The sequence below is a fragment of the Schistocerca piceifrons genome, chromosome 7, assembly GCF_021461385.2.
Source record: "Schistocerca piceifrons isolate TAMUIC-IGC-003096 chromosome 7, iqSchPice1.1, whole genome shotgun sequence".
Taxonomy (NCBI): domain Eukaryota; kingdom Metazoa; phylum Arthropoda; class Insecta; order Orthoptera; family Acrididae; genus Schistocerca; species Schistocerca piceifrons.
The window spans coordinates 497,923,333-497,946,212 of record NC_060144.1 but is presented as its reverse complement, the minus strand read 5'-3'; the positions used below and the strand labels follow the sequence as shown (position 1 = coordinate 497,946,212).

Here is a 22,880-nt window from a genome sequence, read left to right as displayed (position 1 = left end):
AAAATTTCCCACTTGTCAGGTACATCTACATTTATACTCCGCAAGCCACCCAACAGTGTGTGGCGGAGGGCACTTTAGGGCACTTTACGTGCGACTGTCATTACCTCCCTTTCCTGTTCCAGTCGCGTATGGTTCGCAGGAAGAACGACTGCCAGAAAGCCTCCGTATGCGCTCGAATCTCTCTGATTTTACATTTGTGATCTCCTTGGGAGGTATAAGTAGGGGGAAGCAATATATTCGATACCTCATCCAGAAACACACCCTCTCGAAACCTGGACAGCAAGCTACACCGCGATGCAGAGCGCCTTTCTTGCAGAGTCTGCCACTTGAGTTTGCTAAACATCTCCGTAATGCTATCACGCTTACCAAATAACCCTGTGACGAAACGTGCCGCTCTTCTTTGGATCTTCTCTATCTCCTCCGTCAACCCGACCTGGAACGGACCCCACACTGATGAGCAATACTCAAGTATAGGTCAAACAAGTGTTTTGTAAGCCACCTCCTTTGTTAATGGACTACATTTTCTAAGGACTCTCCCAATGAACCTCAACCTGGTACCCGCCTTACCAACAATTAATTTTACATGATCATTCCACTTCAAATCGTTCCGCACGCATACTCCCAGATATTTTACAGAAGTAACTGCTACCAGTGTTTGTTCTGCTATCATATAATCATACAATAAAGGATCCTTCTTTCTATGTATTCACAATAGATTACATTTGTCTATGTTAAGGGTCAGTTGCCACTCCCTGCACCAAGTGCTTATCCGCTGGAGATCTTCCTGCATTTCGCTGCAGTTTTCTAATGCTGCAACTTCTCTGTATACTACAGCATCATCCGCGAAAAGCCGCATGGAACTTCTGACAATATCTACTAGGTCATTTATATATATTGTGAAAAGCAATGGTCCCATAACACTCCCCTGGGGCATGCCAGAGGTTACTTTAACGTCTGTAGACATCTTTCCATTGAGAACAGCATGCTGTGTTCTGTTTGCTAAAAACTTTTCAATCCAGCCACACAGCTGGTCTGATATTTTGTTGGCTCTTACTTTGTTTATCAGGTGACACTGCGGAACTGTATTGAACGCCTTCCGGAAGTCAAGGAAAATAGCATCTACCTGGGAGGCTGTATCTAATATTTTATGGGTCTGATGAACAAATAAAGCGAGTTGGGTCTCACACGATCGCTGTTTCCAGAATCCATATTGATTCCTACATAGTAGATTCTGGGTTTCCACAAATGGCATGATACGCGAGCAAAAAACATGTTCTAAAATTCTACAACAGATCGACGTCAGAGATACAGATCTATAATTTTGCACTTCTGCTCGATGGCCCTTCTTGAAGACTGGGACTACCTGTGCCCTTTTCCAATCATTTGGAGCCTTCCGTTCCTCTAGAGACTTGCAGTACACGGCTGTTAGAAGTGGGGCAAGCTCTTTCGCTTACTCTGTGTAGAATCGAATTGGTATCCCGTCAGGTCTAGTGGACTTTCCTCTGTTGAGTGATTCCAGTTGCTTTTCTATTCCTTGGACACTTATTTTGATGTCAGCCATTTTTTCGTTTGTGCAAGGATTTAGAGAAGGAACTGCAGTGCGGTCTTCCTCTGTGAAACAGCTTTGGAAAAAAGTGTTTAGTATTTCAGCTTTACACATGTCATCCTCTGTTTCAGTGCCATTATCATCCCGGAGTGTCTGGATATGCTGTTTCGAGCCACTTACTGATTTAACGTAAGACCAGAACTTCCTAGGAGTTTCTGTCAAGTCGGTACATAGAATTTTACTTTCGAATTCACTGAAAGCTTCACGCATAGCCCTCCTTACACTAACTTTGACATCATTTAGCTTCTGTTTGTCTGAGTGGTTTTGGCTGCATTTAAACTTGCAGTGAAGCTCTCTTTGCTTTCGCAGTAGTTTCCTAACTTTGTTGTTGAACCACGGTGGGTTTTTCCCATCCCTCACGATTTTACTCGACATGTATCTGTCTAAAACGCATTTTACGATTGCCTTGAACTTTTTCCATAAACACTCAACATTGTCAGTGTCGGAACAGAAATTTTCGTTCTGATCTGTTAGGTAGTCTGAAATCTGCCTTCTATTACTCTTGCTAAACAGATAAATCTTCCTCCCTTTTTTTAGATTCCTATTAACTTCCATATTCAGGGATGTTGCAATGGCCTTATGATCACTGATTCCCTGTTCTGCACTTACAGAGTCGAAAAGTTCGGGTCTGTTTGTTATCAGTAGGTCCAAGATGTTATCTCCACAAGTCGGTTCTCTGTTTAATTGCTCGAGGTACTTTTCGGATAGTGCACTCAGTATAATGTCACTCGATGCTCTGTCCCTACCACCTGTCCTAAACATCTGAGTGTCCCAGTCTATATCTGGTAAATTGAAATCTCCACCTAAGACTATAAAATGCTGAGAAAATTTATGTGAAATGTATTCCAGATTTTCTCTCAGTTGTTTTGCCACTAATGCTGCTGATTCGGGAGGTTGGTAAAAGGAGCCAATTATTAACCTAGCTCGGTTGTTGAGTGTAACCTCCACTCATAATAATTCACAGGAACTATTCACTTCTATTTCACTACAGGATAAACTACTACTAACAGCGACAAACACGCCACCACCAGTTGCATGTAATCTATTCTTTCTAAACACCGTCTGTGCCTTTGTAAAAATTTCGGCAGAATTTATCTCTGGCTTCAGCCAGCTTTCCGTACCTATAACGATTTCAGCTTCGGTGCTTTCTATCAGCGCTTGAAGTTCCGGTGCTTTACCAATGCAGGTTCGACAGTTTACAATTACAATACTGATTGCTGCTTGGTCCCCGCACGTCCTGACTTTGCCCCGCACCCTTTGAGGCTGTTGCCCTTTCTGTACTTTCCCGAGGCCATCTAACCTAAAAAACCGCCCAGTCCACGCCACACAACCCCTGCTACCCGTGTAACCGCCTGCTGTGTGTAGTGGACTCCTGACCTATCCAGCGGAACCCGAAATCCCACCACCCTATGGCGCAAGTCGAGGAATCTGCAGCCAAAACGGTCGCAGAACCGTCTCAGCCTCTGATTCAGACCCTCCACTCGGCTCTGTACCAAAGGTCCGCAGTCAGTCCTGTCGACGATGCTGCAGATGGTGAGCTCTGCTTTCATCCTGCTAGCGAGACTGGCAGTCTTTACCAAATCAGATAGCCGCCGGAAGCCAGAGAGGATTTCCTCCGATCCATAGCGACACACATCATTGGTGTCGACATGAGCGACCACCTGCAGATGTGTGCACCCTGTACCCTTCATGGTATCCGGAAGGACCCTTTCCACATCAGGAATGACTCCACCCGGTATGCACACGGAGTGCACATTGGTTTTCTTCCCCTCTCTTGCTGCCGTATCCCTAAGGGGCCCCATTACGCGCCTGGCGTTGGAGCTCCCAACTACCAGTAAGCCTACCCTCTGCAACCACCCGGATCTTGCAGACTGAGGGGCAAACTCTGGAACAGGACAAGCAGCCATGTCCCGCTGAAGATCAATATCAGCCAGAGACAGAGCCTGAAACTGGTTCATCAGACAAACTGGAGAGGCCTTCCGTTCAGCCCTCCAGAATGTCTTTCGCCCCCTGCCACACCTCGAGACGACCTCCCACTCTACCACGGGTGAGGGGTCAGCCTCAATGTGGGCAGTATCCCGGGCAGCCACAGCCATAGTCCGTAGTCAGGTATAACATTTGTTGCCAGAAACATAGTGTTTTTACAGGGTTAGATGATAGTCATTATCAGAACTCCACGATTTGTTAAACTTACCTCCATTGACAAAATTTTAATTTGTAGTGATTCCATGAACAGTCTCCAGGCTATTGATCAATATTATCCTTGTCACTTTCTGATACCTGCTATTTATGACTCTTTCTTACATCAATTATACTGCCTGCTCAATTGTCTTTCTCTGGCCCCCAAGCCATGTGATTATCCCAGGAAATAAAATGGTCGATCGTCTGGCTAGAGAAGTGATTACTTGCCCATCATTTGCTCTGACAATTCCAAGTGTGGTTTTGCAGGTGCAAATAAGACTTCTCCTCACTTCGAGATGAAAGTACATCCGGTGGGATACTGCTCCCTCTGAGAAACTCTGAACTATCAAAGAGGCTGTGGGTGCATAATGCTCCTCCTTCCAGTCCCTTCAGAAGGAATCCACTGCCTTGTGTCGCCAGATCAGTCATACCACATTAACCTATAGCTTCATTTTATTTAATGAGCCACCCCCGTGTCGTGCTTTTAGGGAGTAGCTCACATCATGGTGGAATGCCGCCTCCATCTGGATCTCCATGCTAAGTATATATACGAAGACAGTAACTTGTTCTCGAAAGAACAGTCACTGTTGATGACCGTGCAGCTTTTCCCTGGAATTAATGATGACTAACTGACAACCTCAGCTGCCAACAGGTGTTGTTGATATACCTCGATGTGGACAGCTGAAAATGTGTGCCCCGACCGGGACTCGAACCCGGGATCTCCTGCTTACATGGCAGACGCTCTATCCATCTGAGCCACCAAGGACACAGATGAATAGCGCGACTGCAGGGACTTATCCCTTGCACGCTTCCCGTGAGACTCACATTCCCAACTGTCCACAATTCTACATATGTATTGTACCTTATAGACATTTGCCCACCCACTCATTACTCGCGTGCGCTTTGGCGATTCCCGTAAGAGTTTGGGCAACCTGTGCGCATTTGCACAGACGAAGGTCAATGGCTGGGTAACCTTTAACTATATATACGAAGACAGTAACTTGTTCTCGAAAGAACAGTTACTGTTGATGACCGTGCAGCTTTTCCCTGGAATAAATGATGACTGACAACCTCAGCTGCCGACAGGTGTTGTTGATATACCTCGATGTGGACAGCTGAAAATGTGTGCCCCGACCGGGACTCGAACCTGGGGTCTCCTCCTTACATGGCAGAGGCTCTATCCATCTGAGCCACCGAGGACACAAATGAATAGCGCGACTGCAGGGACTTATCCCTTGCATGCTTCCACAATTATACATATGTATTGTACCTTATAGACATTTGCCCACCCAGTTAAAGGCTAGCCAGCCATTGACCTTCGTCTGTGCGAATGCGCACAGGTTGCCCAAACTCTTACGGGAATTGCCAAAGTGTGCGCGAGTAATGAGTGAGTGGCTGGGCAAATGTCTATAAGGTACAATACATATGTAGAATTGTGGACAGTTGGGAATGTGAGTCTCATGGGAAGCGTGCAAGGGATAAGTCCCTGCAGTCACGCTATTCATCTGTGTCCTCGGTGGCTCAGATGGATAGAGCGTCTGCCATGTAAGCAGGAGATCCCGGGTTCGAGTCCCGGTCGGGGCACACATTTTCAGCTGTCCACATCGAGGTATATCAACAACACCTGTTGGCAGCTGAGGATGTCAGTTAATCATCATTTATTCCATGCTAAGTATCGTCTTCTGGATATTTATCTCTAGTATTGGTTTACAATACCCATACAGTTGAACCTGTTCTACATTTTCTTTGTGAAAGCAGTTTTTATTCTCAGATATCATGTTTTAAACCACATTCAAGGTGTGGGTAAGGTGGTTCGTCTTGGGAATCTTGCATCGCATGCTGAGTCTGGGGACCATCAACCTTACCCCCTTTGCCAGCTGCATTGGTCATCCCTTTTTTTTCTCTGTTTTAATTGATTTTAGATGCACTTAGCCTCTTTTTTTGCCATACTCTATTATCCATCTTAGGGGTAGCTTTCCTACTAATAGCAGGTGCTGCTTCTCCTTTAAAAACTTTTAATCAGGGATGGGATGAATTTGGGAGATGCAGGCTGGATTTGGGAGATGCAGCCATCACTTGCAGAATTCTTCAGGACACTCAGCTGCCTCACTCACCTTCTGACCTGATTATTTCTCTCGCCTCATTTTATTAATTTTGGTCCCACTGATGTCCATTATATTTTTATCATTCTTACTTTGTTATTAATCTTCCTGCTAGAATGCATTTTTTACTCTTTAACTGTCTTCACTCGTAATAGAGTTGGTGTGGGGTGTCAGATGCAGGTGGGGTTTCTCTTGCCACTAATGAGCTCTGAGGAAGCCCTTGTCAGCTCTCTGACCTACGTACCAGCCTATCTATGTACTTGTACTTACCTTTGAGTTGTTTGTCAGCTCTAGCATTTGAAAGTGCCCACCATCCTCCCTTCCAATCTGCATGGCAGGTGTTGAATTTCCACTTAATGCTGTCCTCAGCAAGCTAATAATGAGTCTGTGAAGTAGGTAACATATTCCGTAATTCAGGCAGTTTCTCATTAGCAGCATGAAACATCTTTGCTTGGAAATTTGGTGAATGAGTCATATTAGCCAGTTAGGCATACAAATCACCATCCAATTTGATATAAATTTGGAGCACTCTATAATGCTGAAAGGTGCAACAATGCTCATTATATGCTGCATGTGCTTCCTTTCTTTTCTGTGTCGTAGATAATGTGTTGGATGGCCATCATGATTCAGAGTGTGAAAGCCATTGAGATTCTTCTACCAGTGGTAAAGAGTATTTAATTATCATGGCTTCCTCATTTCAAGATGATCAACTGGACTTACTGTCCAAGTTAATGTCTTCATTGACATATACATATGGATTTCCAGACCCCAGATGCATATAAATGTCTTCCGTTGATTCAGATAATTGTGTATCCAACCCAAAGCTAGTGTAACATATGTCTACAGAATTAATTTGATAGTGTCATACTGTACTGGTGTGCTTAAGTAGCAGTATTAATGGTGCTAATAACTTGAAACATGGCAGAGCTGCCATCTTGACAGATGTAAGTCTGGTTTTGCTACAGATTAAGCAAACAATGATATGTTACATGAAGTTTTCCTTGCACGTGGAATAGTCCATCGCCTTTCGAGTGTACATCCAGGATAGCAATGTGCTTTCTCGGAAGCATTGCAAAAGATGTACAGTCGAGTTGGTAACCATCATGAAATTTATACTGGAGACCTTGATGGTAATATATCTGATTGTAGCTACTCAGTACATCTGCAAAATGTATTCTGGAATAACAATTTCCTTTCTCATATTAGTTGGGCCTGAATGTAACTATTTTTTATGGCTGCTGCATTCAACTAAAATCTGTCTGTTTCTGTGTTCTAGTACATGTCTTGAACCTGTTTCCATAGATTAGCATCTCACTCTTTGGGTCCATTATAACTATTAGCTGTTCTAAATTAGTAACCCATTTTGCCAGATCAAAACTTAGTAGTTCTATCAAAGCAGTGAATTCATAATATAAGGGGTTGTCAAATGAAAAAGAGACAGATGGAACAAAAGTAAGTAGACTGTTCATTATTTAAAAAGTATAGCTATAACTTTTAATACATTTATCCCCACTGTGGACCTGCCCACATGTTGCTGAGCTTGTTTCAAGTACTTTGCAGAAGTTTCATAAAGTAGCCCTTACAAAACCTCCATACAATTTATCTGCTTTGTACGAAGAGGTGCACGTCTGCATACAAACATGATTCTGCAAGCAGCTGCAAACATTTTTCTATGAAGGCATTGACCATCCTGTCTGACAGTGGAATAAATGTGTTAACAGTTATGGTGATTACTCTTGAAACAATAAACATTATACTTCCTTTCTTCCATCTGTCTTGTTTTCATTTGACTGCCCCATATCCAAACAGATTGTGTCAGTAACATTCTCCACAGTTGACAAGAAATTGTTAGGAAAAAAGCACTACTATCTGCTGGATGTCCAGTGATATGAAACATACTTGTATGTCAATTGGAGAGTTCTCTTTTCTAAGTGTTGTGAAGAGTATGAATGGGCCGCAAGTCAACAATGTAGCAACACAGTTGTGGTAGCATGGTATGTAGTCCTGCATAAGAAATTGTTCACTCACCTTTAGGTCAATCCTTCATAGACACCCTGGCACAAGGTTCTCGACAAGAAAAACTGTTAGAAATACTAACCACACTACTTGTGTCGACAGGGTGCAAAAATGATTTCAAGTTCTTGGTCTGGCTGACACCCAAATGAGTGAAATTTTTTGAAAGAAAACTATATGTTGTCACTTTTAAATACAAATTTATGCCACCAATAGCCGGCTGAAGTGGCCGTGCGGTTAAAGGCGCTGCAGTCTGGAACCGCAAGACCGCTACGGTCGCAGGTTCGAATCCTGCCTCGGGCATGGATGTTTGTGATGTCCTTAGGTTAGTTAGGTTTAACTAGTTCTAAGTTCTAGGGGACTAATGACCTCAGCAGTTGAGTCCCATAGTGCTCAGAGCCATTTTTATGCCACCAATTTCACACTATATACAGTTTGGAATACAGCATTCGCGCGTACAACACATACATTCCCCAGTAGCCAGTTGAAGGTTTTCACCTTACCTATTACCCAAAATACATGCAAATTTCCATGGTTCTGATGCTCGCACAGTGCCTTGTGAATGTTCACTTTCAACTACAGGGTGTACGGAAATTCCCGTTACAAACTTCTAGGATTTGTAGAGGGGAGTGAGTACGTAATATTTTGAATAGGAAGCCATGTCTGGAAAAATAGCATTCCTGTTCTATGACACTTTCAATTCAGATGTTTAACTCGCCCACTCCTGCTTAACGAATTGAATTAGGCATGACGCGGTACAGTTATTAGGTAACAATTCGACAGGAAATGTAATGAAACATCCATTTATCACTTAAGCACATTTGTTTGTATTAACACTTGAACATTGTTTGTCTACATTATTACTGTATCAGAGACTCACAGGCTTTGAACAAGTCTCGCAGCAAAGCAGACATTAAGTGACATCAGGTGACTGATGTAGTACACGTTATCCTGTCTGCCCTACTGTGTACGAGAACAAGCAACTCTGAGACTTTTCTCTTTACCTCAGCAGACATGGACATGAATTGAAACCAACATAGAAAAGATATGGTATATTTCTGGACATGAGTTCCTATTCAAAATATTATGTACTCACTCTCCTGCACAAGTCCTAGATGTTTGTAATGGGAATTTCCAAACACCCTGTATAAGTTCTCGGTTACAGTTGCATGGTATGCCACAAGGAATTTTATTTATTTGAGTCAGTCATAATTTGCACAAAAAATACAAAATTTGCATAATAGCCATTTACATCCATTCTTAAACATGTTCAGATATGTTTCAGTCTCCTAAATTTCGTGACTGCTTATAATTAATATATTTTTACAGAGCCCAGTGTGAGAAATCCAATCACAACAAGAGCCTAGCACTGACTCTCTCTTGAACTCCTGATCACAATACTGCTCACAGACCCAATGCATGCAAAAAAACTCTTGTATAATTTTAACACTATTATGAAAAGGATAGATTGCTACTCACTGTAAAGATGTGTTGAGTTGCAAACAGGCACAATGAGAAGTCTGTTACACACTGAGCTTTTGGCCAAAGCCTTCTTCAGGAAACAAAGGAAAACACACATACATTCGCACAAGCAGGCATTCCTCACGCACACATGACTGCTGTCTTTGGAAACTCTGGCCAGTTTGCAACTGTTACACTGAATGAAAGCAGCAATCCATAGTGAGTTAGAGGAAGGATAGGGATACTAGGGTATGTGTGGGGAAAGCATATATTGTAATGTTGTCGATGTTCCAAGCTGAACTTTTCTTATGATTTTGATTTACATGTGCCCACAGTTTATCTCTTGAATCCATCCAGTTATCAAGTTACTTTAGACAAAAGTATTAAATAAAATGTTTCAAATAAAACATAAAAGCAAATTAATCCCCTCTTTAAATATGTGAACTACTGTACTACATTTTATAAGTCAAGAGTACCATAAACTGGCTTCTTACAATTCACATTTTTCCACTACATTTGGTCCCTCACCCACTATGACAATAAAAACAAGAAAATTGGCATTATGTACATAAATTATATGTCTTTAAAAATGAAAATTATTTTCTAAAATAAGGTATTTTACAGAAGATTGTTTTGCTACGTTATTGAAAGACTAGAAACATTCTCAAACTTCTTTGCTGACTTTTACTTATAATATGCACGAACTTGTCAGGAAGTTACTTATTTGTGAAAACTCTAAATTATGTTCTTCATGTATTTCAAAAAGCACTGTCGATATGAGGCTTAAATTGCTATGGTAATAAGCTATTAACACTACAAACTGTTACACAAAGTTTTATTCCATTTAGTGTATGGCAAGGGTGTAGTTAAATTTTTAATAGTAAATGCGACGCAAGGATGCTGCAGATGGCACATTTGTTTACAGAGCTCTGTACTTTCCAGAATATTACGTGTACAAATATAATTTATGCCTGAATAGAACTGTAAACTCACCAAGTTTGTATTTTGCACTCTAAAAATGTTCTCAGAGCACCCCTATGGTTATATGACACTCAGCCAAACAGTAGTCATGTCTGTTCCATATCTTAAAGGAGCAACATGGTGTCAGTGGTCATCACACTGAGCTGTTCCAGCATTCTTGGCAGTGGGGGTATCAAACATGGTCCTTAATGTACCCCAGAGGAAAAAGTCACAAGGCCTTATGTCAGGCAACTTGGTGGAGGGAGGGGGGGGGGGGGGGGGGCAAGGGCACAGAGCTATATCACCTTCTACACTACACCCAATCCAGGAATGCGAAAGTTCATCATTCTGGTAGTGACGAACATCAGTGCTCCAAAAGGGTGTGCTCCAACTTGTTGGAAAATGAAATTCTCAGAAACAGCAGTCAGCTATGGAAACAACCATTACAGCAATGTATCAAGGTAAGAGGTACCCATCACACTCTTCTCACAGAAGAAAAGCAGCCCATATAGCTTCATCTGTGACATTTGCACAGCAAAAATTAACCTTTGGTGGATCTTGTTCATGCACCACAATTTCATGAGGATTTTTAGTGCCCCACACTCTGATTGTTGCGATTAACCTTTCCAGATAAATCGAAGGTTGCTTCATCACTGAGTATCGGCTTGAAGGTGAGCTGTTCATCCTCTGGTACTTCCTAAGCGCCAGCCGTGATCTTCTGGTTTTAATCGTTGCACAGGGTACAGATAGTATGGTTTGAAATGTAAACACCATTGCAAAATCCCCTACACAATATGCTATGGTATTCAAAGTTCATAGCTTGCACTGACTCTTGATTTTTTTGGGCTGCGTACGGAACTTTCTCACCCTCTCCACGGTTGCATGTAGCACACATTGTCGACCATTACTTTTCTGTTTACAGAGGCAACCAGTCCCCCTAAATTATTAATACCAATGCACAATGCTCTGTTTACATGGCATGTCTTTTCCATGATTCCTACTGAAAGCAAACTGCACTGTTATAACAGATAAACATATTGCATATTTCAGTACACAAAAACTCTTTCCGTACTTTGTTGTCGGAAAGTACACTTGTAATGCCAGCTGATGGGCACAATGCAAACTTGGTGAATTTATGTTTGCTTTTATGCATCAGCCTTTTTTTTTTTTTACATGTAGTGCTTTGGAAAATATAAAGCCTTGAAAGTGAATGAATAATATATAGTAGCCCTATATTTTGTCACTTGTAATGTAGAGACAAGAACATCTGTCATTGTGAAGCATGTATGAAGCAGCTGTTGTTCCATTCTACAGGGTATCCAGTAGAGGAGCCACCAATTTCAAAATTAAATATCTCCAAAACTATGATTGTTATACGAGCGCAACAAAAGGTTGGGAAAGATGTAAGAATTTTATGCAGAAGTTTTGAAATAACTTAAAACACTTCTAACAGATGGCGCCATTCAGTGTACAGCTCATACAGTATCAGCATGCATAATTTAACTTTTTTTTTTTTTTTTTTTCTTCTGGAAGCAGTTTTTGCAATCACTTCACAATCTTTTCGAAATGTCCACCACTCACTGTGTGGAGGTGGTGCAAATGAACAGTGAAATTTCCTATCACATCCTGTAATTTTTCAATGGAAATGGATTCAAATGCCACACCGATAGCCAATTAATGTTCCTCCAGTGGGGTGGGAAGGTTCCATAGACAGTGTCTTTCAATATGCCCACAAAAAGTAGTCACAAGGAGCCAGATTGGATAAATATGGAGGCCAATTCATCCTTGTGCTGCAAATAGAAGCTTGACCGATGACAGTTTTTACAGATCATAAACCCATTACCTCTGCGCCCAAACATGTTAATGACAAATGCTCATCAAGACAGTTCTGTTACATTGCATTCATAAGCCAGTTTACAACAGATATTCACTGTTTAAAGGGGGTGCAAAATTTAGTGGCTGATTGCTTTTCCTGTATTTATTTTATGGAGAACTTGCTGTGGAACAAGCCAGGTACCCACAGTGGCAACAACTGTTAAATGACTCATCTACAGGCCAAAAATTGAACAAATTCCAGTAATGAACTCTTAAGTTGAATCTGTTGTGTGACGTATCTCTGAACAAACCATGACCATATATTTTGAAGAAGTTCTGAAAGACAGCCTTCAACAGCATCCATGGCCTATCTCATCCTCAGCCAACACTACAATCAGCTATACTTATGGAAAGTTTTGTGTGGTCTTCTGTGAAGAAAGAGACGTGCAAGTGGACGTATTCCTGCATTCCGTGTCAGCAAAATAAAGTGGGCTGTCTGGTACTTGCCGATCTTGGTAACTTTCAAAGTGCACTGGCTAGATGCGCCCACATTCAAATCGACCTGGTAGGCCCTCTCCCAACATCAGAAGGATACAGATTCCTATTCACAGCCATAGGCAGACGTACAAGGTAGGCAGAGGCAATGCCGATAGCCAATATATCAGCTGAAACAACTGCAAAAATGTTTGTGTACTAGAATTGCACACTTCGGTTATCCTCTCCATGTTAGGACTGATCAAGGATGTCAAAGTGAATCCCTGCTGATTCTGGAGCTAGACAGACTGTGCAATCTCTAATGACTCCACACGACCAGCTACCACCCAGCCAGTAATGATATGGTAGAATAATGAAACAGAATCTTGAAAGTGTCACTAATGTATCACCAAGAAAAATGGACAGATATGCTGTGCTTAGTGCTATTAGGCCTTTGAATGACATAGAAATCCAACATCAGGGCATCTGTGACAGAAATGGTTTATGGTGAACACCTACAGATCCCACTGGACTATTTAGCCAGCATCACTGACACATAGAGAGGAACTTCCATGGTTAGTGCAGCAGTTAAGTACTATTGCACCAAAATATGTTGTCACACCCTTCTCACCAAGGTGGCATCGTGGGTTTGTACACAAAGACTTCCACAGCTGTTTACACATGATGCTGCAAATGGACTCAGTTAAGTCGTCCCTACGGCTTCCATACACTGGCACTATTCTGATGTTGAGCAGAGGCATTCATGCCGTAGACAAATTGTGCAATGGCATGCCATTTAAAGGTGCAGTTGAACATGCTAAACCGATGTGCATTTCACCCACAACCGCCTCAAACATCTCACCAACAAGTCAAACCACAACCAGTCCAGAACAGTTGAGTAAACCCACACCACCACTCCACAGCTGATGGACAAACCAATGCCACAGCTGACAGTGCCACTGCCAGCCAGACATCCAACCCATACAAGAATTGTTCGGCAAAGCATGTTCAAATACCAAGACATCCCAGCTGCTTTGCACTATGAGAGGGAGGGTGTGAGTAGCTGTCTCCAAGTGAAATTGATCATCCATGTTATTGTGCTATCATCAATAAGCAGTATGTTATTGAGCCCAAACATTTCTCAGAACTAAGGAAATACTGCACCCAACCTGTTTGCCATAATCCATGGCTTTCAGGATGTTTTGTGAGAAGAGCATGTGTTTGGATTTGAGTGAACAATGTTTCTGTAATTGTCATTCTGTTGGAGGTACAGTGTTACATTTGAGTTCAGAATATGTTACAAGATTCTAAAACAGATGGATTCAGTGACAATGGATCACTTGTGCTTCTCTTCTTGTAGACAGATATGACCTTCCCTTTCTTCCAACCATTTGCATAGTTATTTGTTTGAAAGATCTGTGTTATATTATGTACAGCAGTCTTGGTGTGCAGATTGCTATTCTTCTAGTTATCAGGCTGGCACTTAGCTCTCCCACTGGGCGTGGTGGGTTTGATGGATTGGCGAGGGGTACGGGAGTCTGTCGAAGGAGTAAGGTAGCTATAGCAAGGCAGATGGCCTGGATATAAACTCTTTATTGTTCCAACAAGTTAACAATGGCTAGAGGTACATGCCCTTGTCCTGCGGTGCAGTTTGACGTCAATCCGTGCCATCCTTGTTGTGCGGCATGGTCAGCCATCTTTCTTGCGGCCCTCTGCAGCGAGCAGAATTAGCTGTGTCAAATGCTGATGCAACTGACTGGTGTTGTCACACTCCTAGCGAGGTGGCCAGGTACAGGCTGGGTTCAGGTGCAGGCTCAGCTTGGTGGCAGCCGGCCTGTTGGGGTACGGGGTGGTGAGGGAGGCACCCCTGTACAAATCCTAGACCTGTATTGGGCTGCTGGCTGTGGCTCAATGTGAGATGGTGGAGCAGCCTCAAGGTAGAAGCCGACACGCCGACAGTTGACGAGTCCATGACCCGCCAATCCAACCAAAGAGCCGATGTCTTGCCTGGCTGGATGACCAGTATAGAGCCATGCGCGACTCGTGTTCATGCCGTTTATTACTTGACGTCTTGTCTGTTCTGTACTGCCGTCCTGTTTCTTATCCGATTTACTGGCGTCACTAAGTTGCTGGCCTGCCTGCCCGTGAGTGGCAGCAGCAGCGCTATCGATAAGAGCACTGTCGTACTATCTTTGGAGCAACCGCCAGTATTTCCGGGTCATGGTGTGCGGGGAGTTGAGTCGCAATGGAGCTCCAGTGAGGTCCGGACGGCCAGTACTCGCCTGATCGCTGGCAACACGCATGCACTGTCCGACGGAAGGAGACTTGAGACGGAACAACCATTGGTTGGTCATTCGGTCGGTCGTCTCATTGGGCAATGTGTATTTGGTCTTCTGACCACTTCTGGGCCCCTTCAATGGTCATCTTGCAGGACTTGGGTCGGTTCCTTCCTTGTACTGAGATGTCGGGTGGCCAATGGGCCAGTGTTCCCTCTGCGTGGTTGGGTCCGAGCTAGTGTCTCCAGGACGACGTCCATCCGAGGGAAGTGGGGACGGAGCAGCAGTGAGGTCCGGATAACCATGACTCGCCTGACTGTTGTCAGCACACACGAGTTCAGTGGGGACTACCTTGGTTGGTCGTTTGGTCGGTCGTCTCATCAGGTGATGTTTATTTGGTCGCCGACTGCTTCCGGGTTCTCTGTGTGTGTGTCGACTTGTGATTCCTCCTAGTTGTTCCACAGTGACTGGTTTTAGTATTGTTCGAGTTGTTTGTGTTAGTGTTTCGTGGAACCATGTGTTGCTTGTGTGGTTTTGACTGAGCAGTTATTTTAATGCTGCCTGCATGCTGGATTGAGTGGGTCGGTTGGGACAGAGCAGCGAGGAAGTCTGTGAGGCGCAAGGTCAGGCTGGGGCCGCTGGTGGCATGCATGCGCGGTTGGATTTGTGAGGCGCTAGATGCGAGAGCTACAAAATTCATTGCCCACTGAATGTGGACACTGAAGTTGAGTGATCAGTTAACCTGTTATGAAACCTCAGCTGCTGTGACATCTCTTCATTCATTGCCGGTTGTTGCCTTCTGGGCCGTTCCCACAAGCAGCAATGTATGGTGTATGGGAGTCGGCGAAATTTTGCAGCCGTCTTCCTGTATGATGTTTAACTATTGAATTGGTTGATAATTATTAGTGAAGTGCACCAGCGGTATCTTCTGCTTTGTGGCCGTTAACATTCCAGTTACTTGCCCTGGTTGTGAGTGTAGATTTCTGGCAGTGTGTTTTTCCTCACCGTGTTGATGCTGTCCGGCACGGTGTGTAGTTCTACAGCCTTTGGTGTTGTTCATATTTTTGAGTGGTTATTGTGTCTTGACTGTTTTTAGACGCCAATTTTCAAGACATAGTGCTGCTGGTATCCTTGTCCTTGCTGATTTTTCCATTGTCGTGCTCTTTGTCAGGCAGAAGGAAATTGATTAGGTTGTTGGTCGGTCCTTCAGCCATGCCTGGGTCGTGTTGCCATCCGATTATTTAGTATTACGCTTGGCTGCCTGTCTCACCTAAACTTGTGTTAGAGTTGCCTCCTCAGGCTGACCCTTGGAGCACTTCTGAGCACCACTGTTCTGTTGTTTTAGATTGTGATTTTCTTTTAGTCTCAATTACTGTGCGAGGCCTTCAGCCGTCTATTAATTTAGTTTGTTTTGATGTTAAGATAAGGCCTTCAGCCATCTTAAATGAAAACTTTGAAGATTATTGCTTAAACTAAATTTTTTTTAAGAAAAAAAGGGAATTTTGGCCATTGGAAATCCCTGTTATTATCCAGGCCTTAAGCCTTGAGTTGTTCTATGTTCAGTATGTGGCCTTCAGCCAAACTTTATGTGAAATGTTTTAAGATAAGCCCTTCAGCTGTCTAGAATTAAAATTTAAAAAGTCGCTTGTTTAAAACCTTTCAAAATTTCTTCTCCATCTGAAATTCTTGTTATCCAGGCCTTAAGCCCTCAGTGTGTGACCTTCATCCAAGTTTTTATGTAAAATTTTGTAACTAAGGCCTTCAGCCGTGTGTATTCTTTAAGGCAACTTTAATAACTTGTGTTCGGGCCTTCAGCCATATTGTTTTGAATGCTTTTAAGGACATAATGTGATTAAGTGTTTTAGGAAAGTAAAGTTTGTATGTTTTGTACAACTGACAGTAACTGATTTTGACCCCTTTCCACAACTATAACCTGCCCCGCTCTGTCCTGCGAAACCAGATTTCAAGTATTTATATGCGCCAGAGTGAGTCTGTAGTATTGTAGTGGGTTCTGAAGTCATGTTTGCAACATACTGCAGTGCCCCCTGTTACAGAAAGCACTGGGACACCGACTGGCAGGTGACACCAGTTGTTGTGGCTCAACCCTCGCTCTGTGTATCGCTGCAAGTGGGCCACTTTATTGCAATAAGCCCATCTAACTAGTCCTCAATCTTGACATATGGTTAAGTGAGAGGGGCCAACTCCACTGCAAATTCTGTATAGAGTCTGCCAGAGATTTTTTCAGCTGTAAGGATTTGTTAAATTTGAGCAATTCCAGTTGTTTCTTAAACTCAGTGACAGTTAATATTGTTGTATAGTTTTTGGAACTAAGACTTCCCTGGAAGTGCTCTTATTGTGCATAGACAAAATGAACTTTCTTTCACAGCAGAGTGTTTTTTATACGCCCACAGAATATTTTATAAAATTTTAATATTCCATGAATAAATAAGTGGCAGAAATTATAGATGTTGAGTTGTGGGAACTGAATGGTGACTAAACAATACACAACGTGCAACATTGCTTCCCCCCCCGCTTTCCCTCCCTCCCCCGCCCTCAGGAAGCAATGACCCACTGTTTCAGAGTGGAATTAGCTTCCTAGATCTAGTCAGTGGTCCTTCATACAGTGGTGCTGGTGGATCCTCATGTTCTGGTTGTTTTGCTACATCCTCATAATCAATGCTGTGTTCAAAGATATACCTGCCATGGCATAACAGTCATCGGATGGGTCTTCATGTTGCTTGTGACAGAAGCCCCCTTCTCATTTTTCACCTGAAGAGATGGATACGGAATCCATTGAAATGTTACAACAAGAGGATGATACCAATCAGCTGCTAACCCAAAAATATTTCACATCTACCATATTGCGGACTTCATCCATGTTTTCATCTGGTGTTGCAGTGTTGGTGAGTCATTTGGATCATTCACAAGAGATTTAAGACCATGTTTAAATTGAGTGCACGTTTCTTAACTGCCAAAGGTGGAGCAGGCTCCCCATTAACCTTCACCAACCTAAAGTAAATTTATTTGGCAATGAACATGCAACATGGAGAATTATGTGATGCGTGGTATTCCAGTTTCTTCAGTTGAACACAGAAGACATGTGCATGCACATGTGTACACAGGTACACCTGCAACTACACAGTTTTAATTGTGGTATATATCCAAAGAGTCTTGTCAAAAATTGATATTTGGTTTGCCTTCTGTTCATACTGCAGAATCATCTGCAGAATCATCTAGAATTTTTTATTCTTTATTCAGTGCTGGGAATGTGGTATTAGATTTATATCTTAACAGTTGTTCTGAATTAGAGTATGACACTTGTGCTAGAAGCACTTTTTATGTTACTATTAAAACCAATCCATAATGGCAATTTTAGTAACTTTTGTTTAGTGCATTATTATGGATATCATTCATTGTACATGTTGATTCACATTGCTAGTGCATGTGAACAATACATACCAAGCTTAGCTTCACAGTTTCTAAGAAATTTGTGTTGTGTTTTAGCCTACAGATGAAGAAGAAATCGAAACATTATTTCCTGAACTCAGGGAGGCCGCAAATGCAGTGCCGTGGAAATACGTACAGCCATTACCAGGTCAGTACTGTATTGCTTATCCTACTTTTTGTTATGTTTGTCTGTAGACTGTTTTAAGACTGGTGGCAGGGAACAGCCCAGTTCTAATATATTTCTGTCAGTTGCTGACTAGTACAGGACATTAGCAATATAAATTATCCTTTCAGTAGTAGCTGATGCTAAAACAAGGAATGTGAAAAGGCATAAGATGGTGCCCAATGAAACAATAGTGAATGGCTTGAATCCTTTACACCAGAAAATACATTTCTGAATTGAGGAACAAATGAAAAAGTTACTGGAATTTACTTCTGGAGATTACAGTACAAGAGTATTTATTAAATAAGGGATACAATCTGCCAATTTGGACAAGCACTTATAAAGACAATCATTATCAAACTAATTATTTGATAATATTATAAATCTAATAGTAATAATATAAAAATAATGATACTAAGGTACCTGGAGGTGTTGAACAAAAGCGTCATATTGTAATAAAAAGAATTGGAATGAGAGAAGCGGGGCAGATGAACAAGAGACATTACAGAAACAGTAATTGCCCATATTACAGGCCAGAATTTCCAAAATGGTCCCACAGTATGATAACTACCAACACAACTAAACTGGAGCATCTAATTAGACGTTTTGTGAATTGGACTAGCAGTTTAAGTGGCATGTGCAAGAAAAGTTAGTGAAGGCTGTTGTTCCTGAAGTTAGAATGAAGACTCCAGTGACATGAAAGTAATGTTCCAACTGCAGACATCATATAATTCAAAGTGGATGTGGGCTGATGTGTGAGGATGATGAAGACATTGAGGCACATGTTATGGCACTTTCTGTGGCGTGTAATAAAACTCTGATTTGGTTTTATTTCCATAATTTAGACACCCAATAAGTGGCATCTGTTTACAAGAGGTAGTGCACACTTTTTGTGGATCTTAAGATATTTTGTTTCAGTAAGACAATTTGTAATTTTAATAAGTCGGAATTTGTTCAGTAAAAGAAGTCTCTAGTAGCATCTAAAAAATATGGGGTGGAGAACGCCTGATATTCATGATCATCATACTGTAAGTACATTTGGTATTTCCCGTTATCAGCCATTCAGCTGTTAAAAAATATATTGCAGGATTCTTGTATCCCGCATTTTTGTCTTTATTCAGTTGTGCTGGAAGAGATGACTTTCAGTATCCTGCTTAGTTGTGGAGTCTGACTGTGAATGGAGGAGGGGTTGCAGAAAAATAAAAAAAGTTTTTCTGTCCAGGAAGTTGCATCTTGTCTTGATTTTCCAGCTAGGGGCCTCACAGTTATTGTGAATTGAGGTTTATTTGTCTCATAATGTACATAATCGAAATCACTTGATCCAGGTATGGGATATGCGTCAAATTGTGGTAAAATTTCACCATAAACAAAGAACAGCTGATGTTAACAAAGAGCATAATAATAATAATAATAATAATAATAATAATAATACAGTTTTGTTATACATACATACAATAAAATCTAATGCTTAATTACCCCTTGCTCAAATTATTATTTCATCCTCATTGAATTCTTCTATTGAATAGTAGCATTTCTCCCACAGAATCTGCTGTAGCCTTGTTTTAAAATTTCTGGCTTCATATTAAATATGTTTTTGCCCTGTATACTGTGGAGTCCATGCATATAATTTCAACTGATGTATGGTTAGCATAAAATTATTTTTATTTCTTGTGTTATAAGAATAGTTAAAATGATTTTCCTCAAATAATTTTTTCTGCTGTGTAGGAAGATTATAATTTCATAAATGTGTATGGAAGGAACAGTCAGGATCCATAGTTTCCGAAATAATGGGCGACAAGATGCTGCTGCGCAGCACACATGTATTGGAAATTTTCTTTTGCAGTTTCAGTATTCAAGAAACACTACTTGAACTTCCTCAAAAAATTATCCCATATCTAATGACATATTCGAATTAACTATGATAAGCAATTTTTCGTGTACTCAAGTAAGTGGAATTTGCTAGTATTTGCATTGCAAATGGAAAACTGCTTAGTTTATTTGATAGGAAATCAATATGTGTGTTCCAGTTTAAGTTCTAGTCCTCATTTAGTTCCAGGAATTTGACCGTGTCAACTTATTTCATAGGTTGGTTGTTATGTTGTATTTTAAGTTCCACACATTTTGAATGAATGTTTGGTTTTGAAATGTACCATATTGGTTTTTGCACTGTTCAGTTTCAACCTATTTAACTGGAACCAGTTTTCTGAGGTATCCAGTGTGCTTACGATGGAGCTCAGAATTTTTTCTGCATCATCATCTTCAATTAAAACAGAAGTATCATCTGCAAACAGAACTGATGGGGAATTTATATTTATAAATAAGTCATTTACATAGAATAGGAATAGGATTGGCCGCAAAATGGAGCTTTGAGGCACATCTTGTGATACTGTATCCATTTAGAATAATAATTCACTGCATCTGAGGTGATAGTTACCCTTTGTTTTCTGTTGTGTAAGTATGATATTAGCCAATTTAGAGTATTGTCCTTAATCCCTTATTTGTCTAATCTGGAGATAAGCGAGTCATGGTTCATGGAGTCAAATGCCTTTGTGAGATCACAGGATACCTGCAACTTTATTCCTCTGATCCAGTGATTTGCCTATCTTTTCAATGAACTTAGTCACTGTTTTTTCATAGTTGAAATCCAAATTGGTTTTAATGCTATCATTTTTTACAATAAAGTTTTTGATCTGGTTTGCAGCTACTTTCTCTAACACTTTTGACAGGACTGGTAGAACAGAAATAGGCCAATAGTTTCCCATGTCTTCCCTAAACCCTTTGTTGAACAAAGGCCTGACTTCGGGAAACTTCAAAACAGTGGGAAAGCATCCCCGTTCAAAAGATTGGTTGAATATTTTAATTATGGGAGGTGCTATTATGCCTCACACCATATAATCACACTAGTAGGTATCCTATCCCACGACTTTTTAAAAAGCCATAAGATACTCAGCTTCTTGGTGGATTTCAAAGGAGTTACTTTACTCTGATACTCTACTACATCAACATCTGACTTTGCCACATTTATGAAGAATGCATTTAAACACTCTGGTATTTGAGCCAGGTTTACAATAAAGCTATCATCTGCTTCAGTCTAAACATCCTCAAGTACTAACTCTAACACCTTTTATTATATTTCAGTTCATTGTGGGGTTTCCTCTTCCTGGCACTAGGAATTTTTGTGCCCTCAGTTACCCATTCAAGTTTATTAGTCATTATGTTGTATGTGGTTCTAAGTGGAAAAGTTTCTTTAAATATTTCAAGAAAGCTGCTTAAAAAATTGTTAAAGTTTCTATTACTCGAAATACAGCTGTGTAAGGCCATCAGCCTTTCTTAACTTATTTCTAAATGTAACTGATTTTTTCCCCATTGAAGTTCCTTTTCATATGACTTCTGTTACATGAAATTTCTTTCTTAATTTTTGGTAGTTCAATGAATAATGCAGAGTGGCCAAAAATTCCTAAATCCTTGCAAAATTTATAAACATCTTCAAATACATAATTTGTTAGAATATTATCAATACAGGTAGCTGACTGTGCATTTGCTCCAGTCGGTTGCATGAAGTTCATTTTAAAGCCAAAGTTTTTTATTAAGTCAGTGAAATTGACACATCATTGCTTTCAACTATGATGTTAATATTTAAATCAGCAGCTATTACTATCTTTTTCCTTTCTTTTTTTGCTGAGTTTTTGAAGCAGGCAATGAAATTTCACCAGAAAAGCTCCAATTATAGCTTTCTCTGGTAATCTATAAATAGAAACTATGACGACATTTATGTTACTCGGCTCGATACAGCACCTTTCAAATATACGTTCTTCATTTACAGTGTGTACAACTTTGCTTCCGCCCTTTTTTCCCCAACATTTGAGGCTTTAATGAAACAAATTGATTACACATGTATCATTCAAAATATTTTCCATCACTGGCCACTACTTTCTCCCATATTTTGGGCAGTGTACGAATCCTGTGTTGAAAAAATTGTTCATCTTTTGAAGCACTCCATGAATCAATCCAATTTGTGACTTCTTCATGAGATCGGAAGTTTGGTCAGCCAGGCCATGGGCCATTGATCTAAACAGGTTATAGTCAGAGGGAGCAATGTCTCGACAAAATGGCGGGTGGGGTAGGAATTCCCATTTTAATGTTTCCAAGTACGTTTTGACCTCTTTTACAATGTGGGGTCGAGTGTTGATATGGCTGCAAAATCACTTTATCATGCCTCTCGCTGTATTGTGGCCGTTTGTCTTTTAATGCTCTGCTGAAACACATTAGTTGCATTCAATTACGAGCACCTATGATTGTTTCACTTGGTTTTAACACCTCATAGTACACGATGCTGAGCTGGTCCCACCAAATGCAGAGCATGATCTTGGAGCTGTGAATAT

At 41.2% G+C, this 22,880-nt stretch overlaps 1 protein-coding gene and 2 non-coding genes across 3 annotated transcripts in view; 2 read left to right on the top strand and 1 right to left on the bottom strand.

Annotated features, from left to right (window-relative positions):
- The window catches only part of LOC124804725 (PIH1 domain-containing protein 1-like), a 66,343-nt gene that overhangs the window by 15,700 nt on the left and 27,763 nt on the right, over window positions 1-22,880 (top strand). The window contains exon 2 of the mRNA XM_047265007.1: window positions 18,393-18,483. Coding sequence (XP_047120963.1) covers window positions 18,393-18,483 — 91 coding nt within the window. The remainder of the gene's footprint in view (window positions 1-18,392; window positions 18,484-22,880) is intronic.
- Trnat-ugu lies at window positions 4,480-4,553 on the bottom strand. The gene has a single exon. It is a non-coding gene; the product is annotated as a tRNA-Thr (tRNA).
- Trnat-ugu lies at window positions 5,298-5,371 on the top strand. The gene has a single exon. It is a non-coding gene; the product is annotated as a tRNA-Thr (tRNA).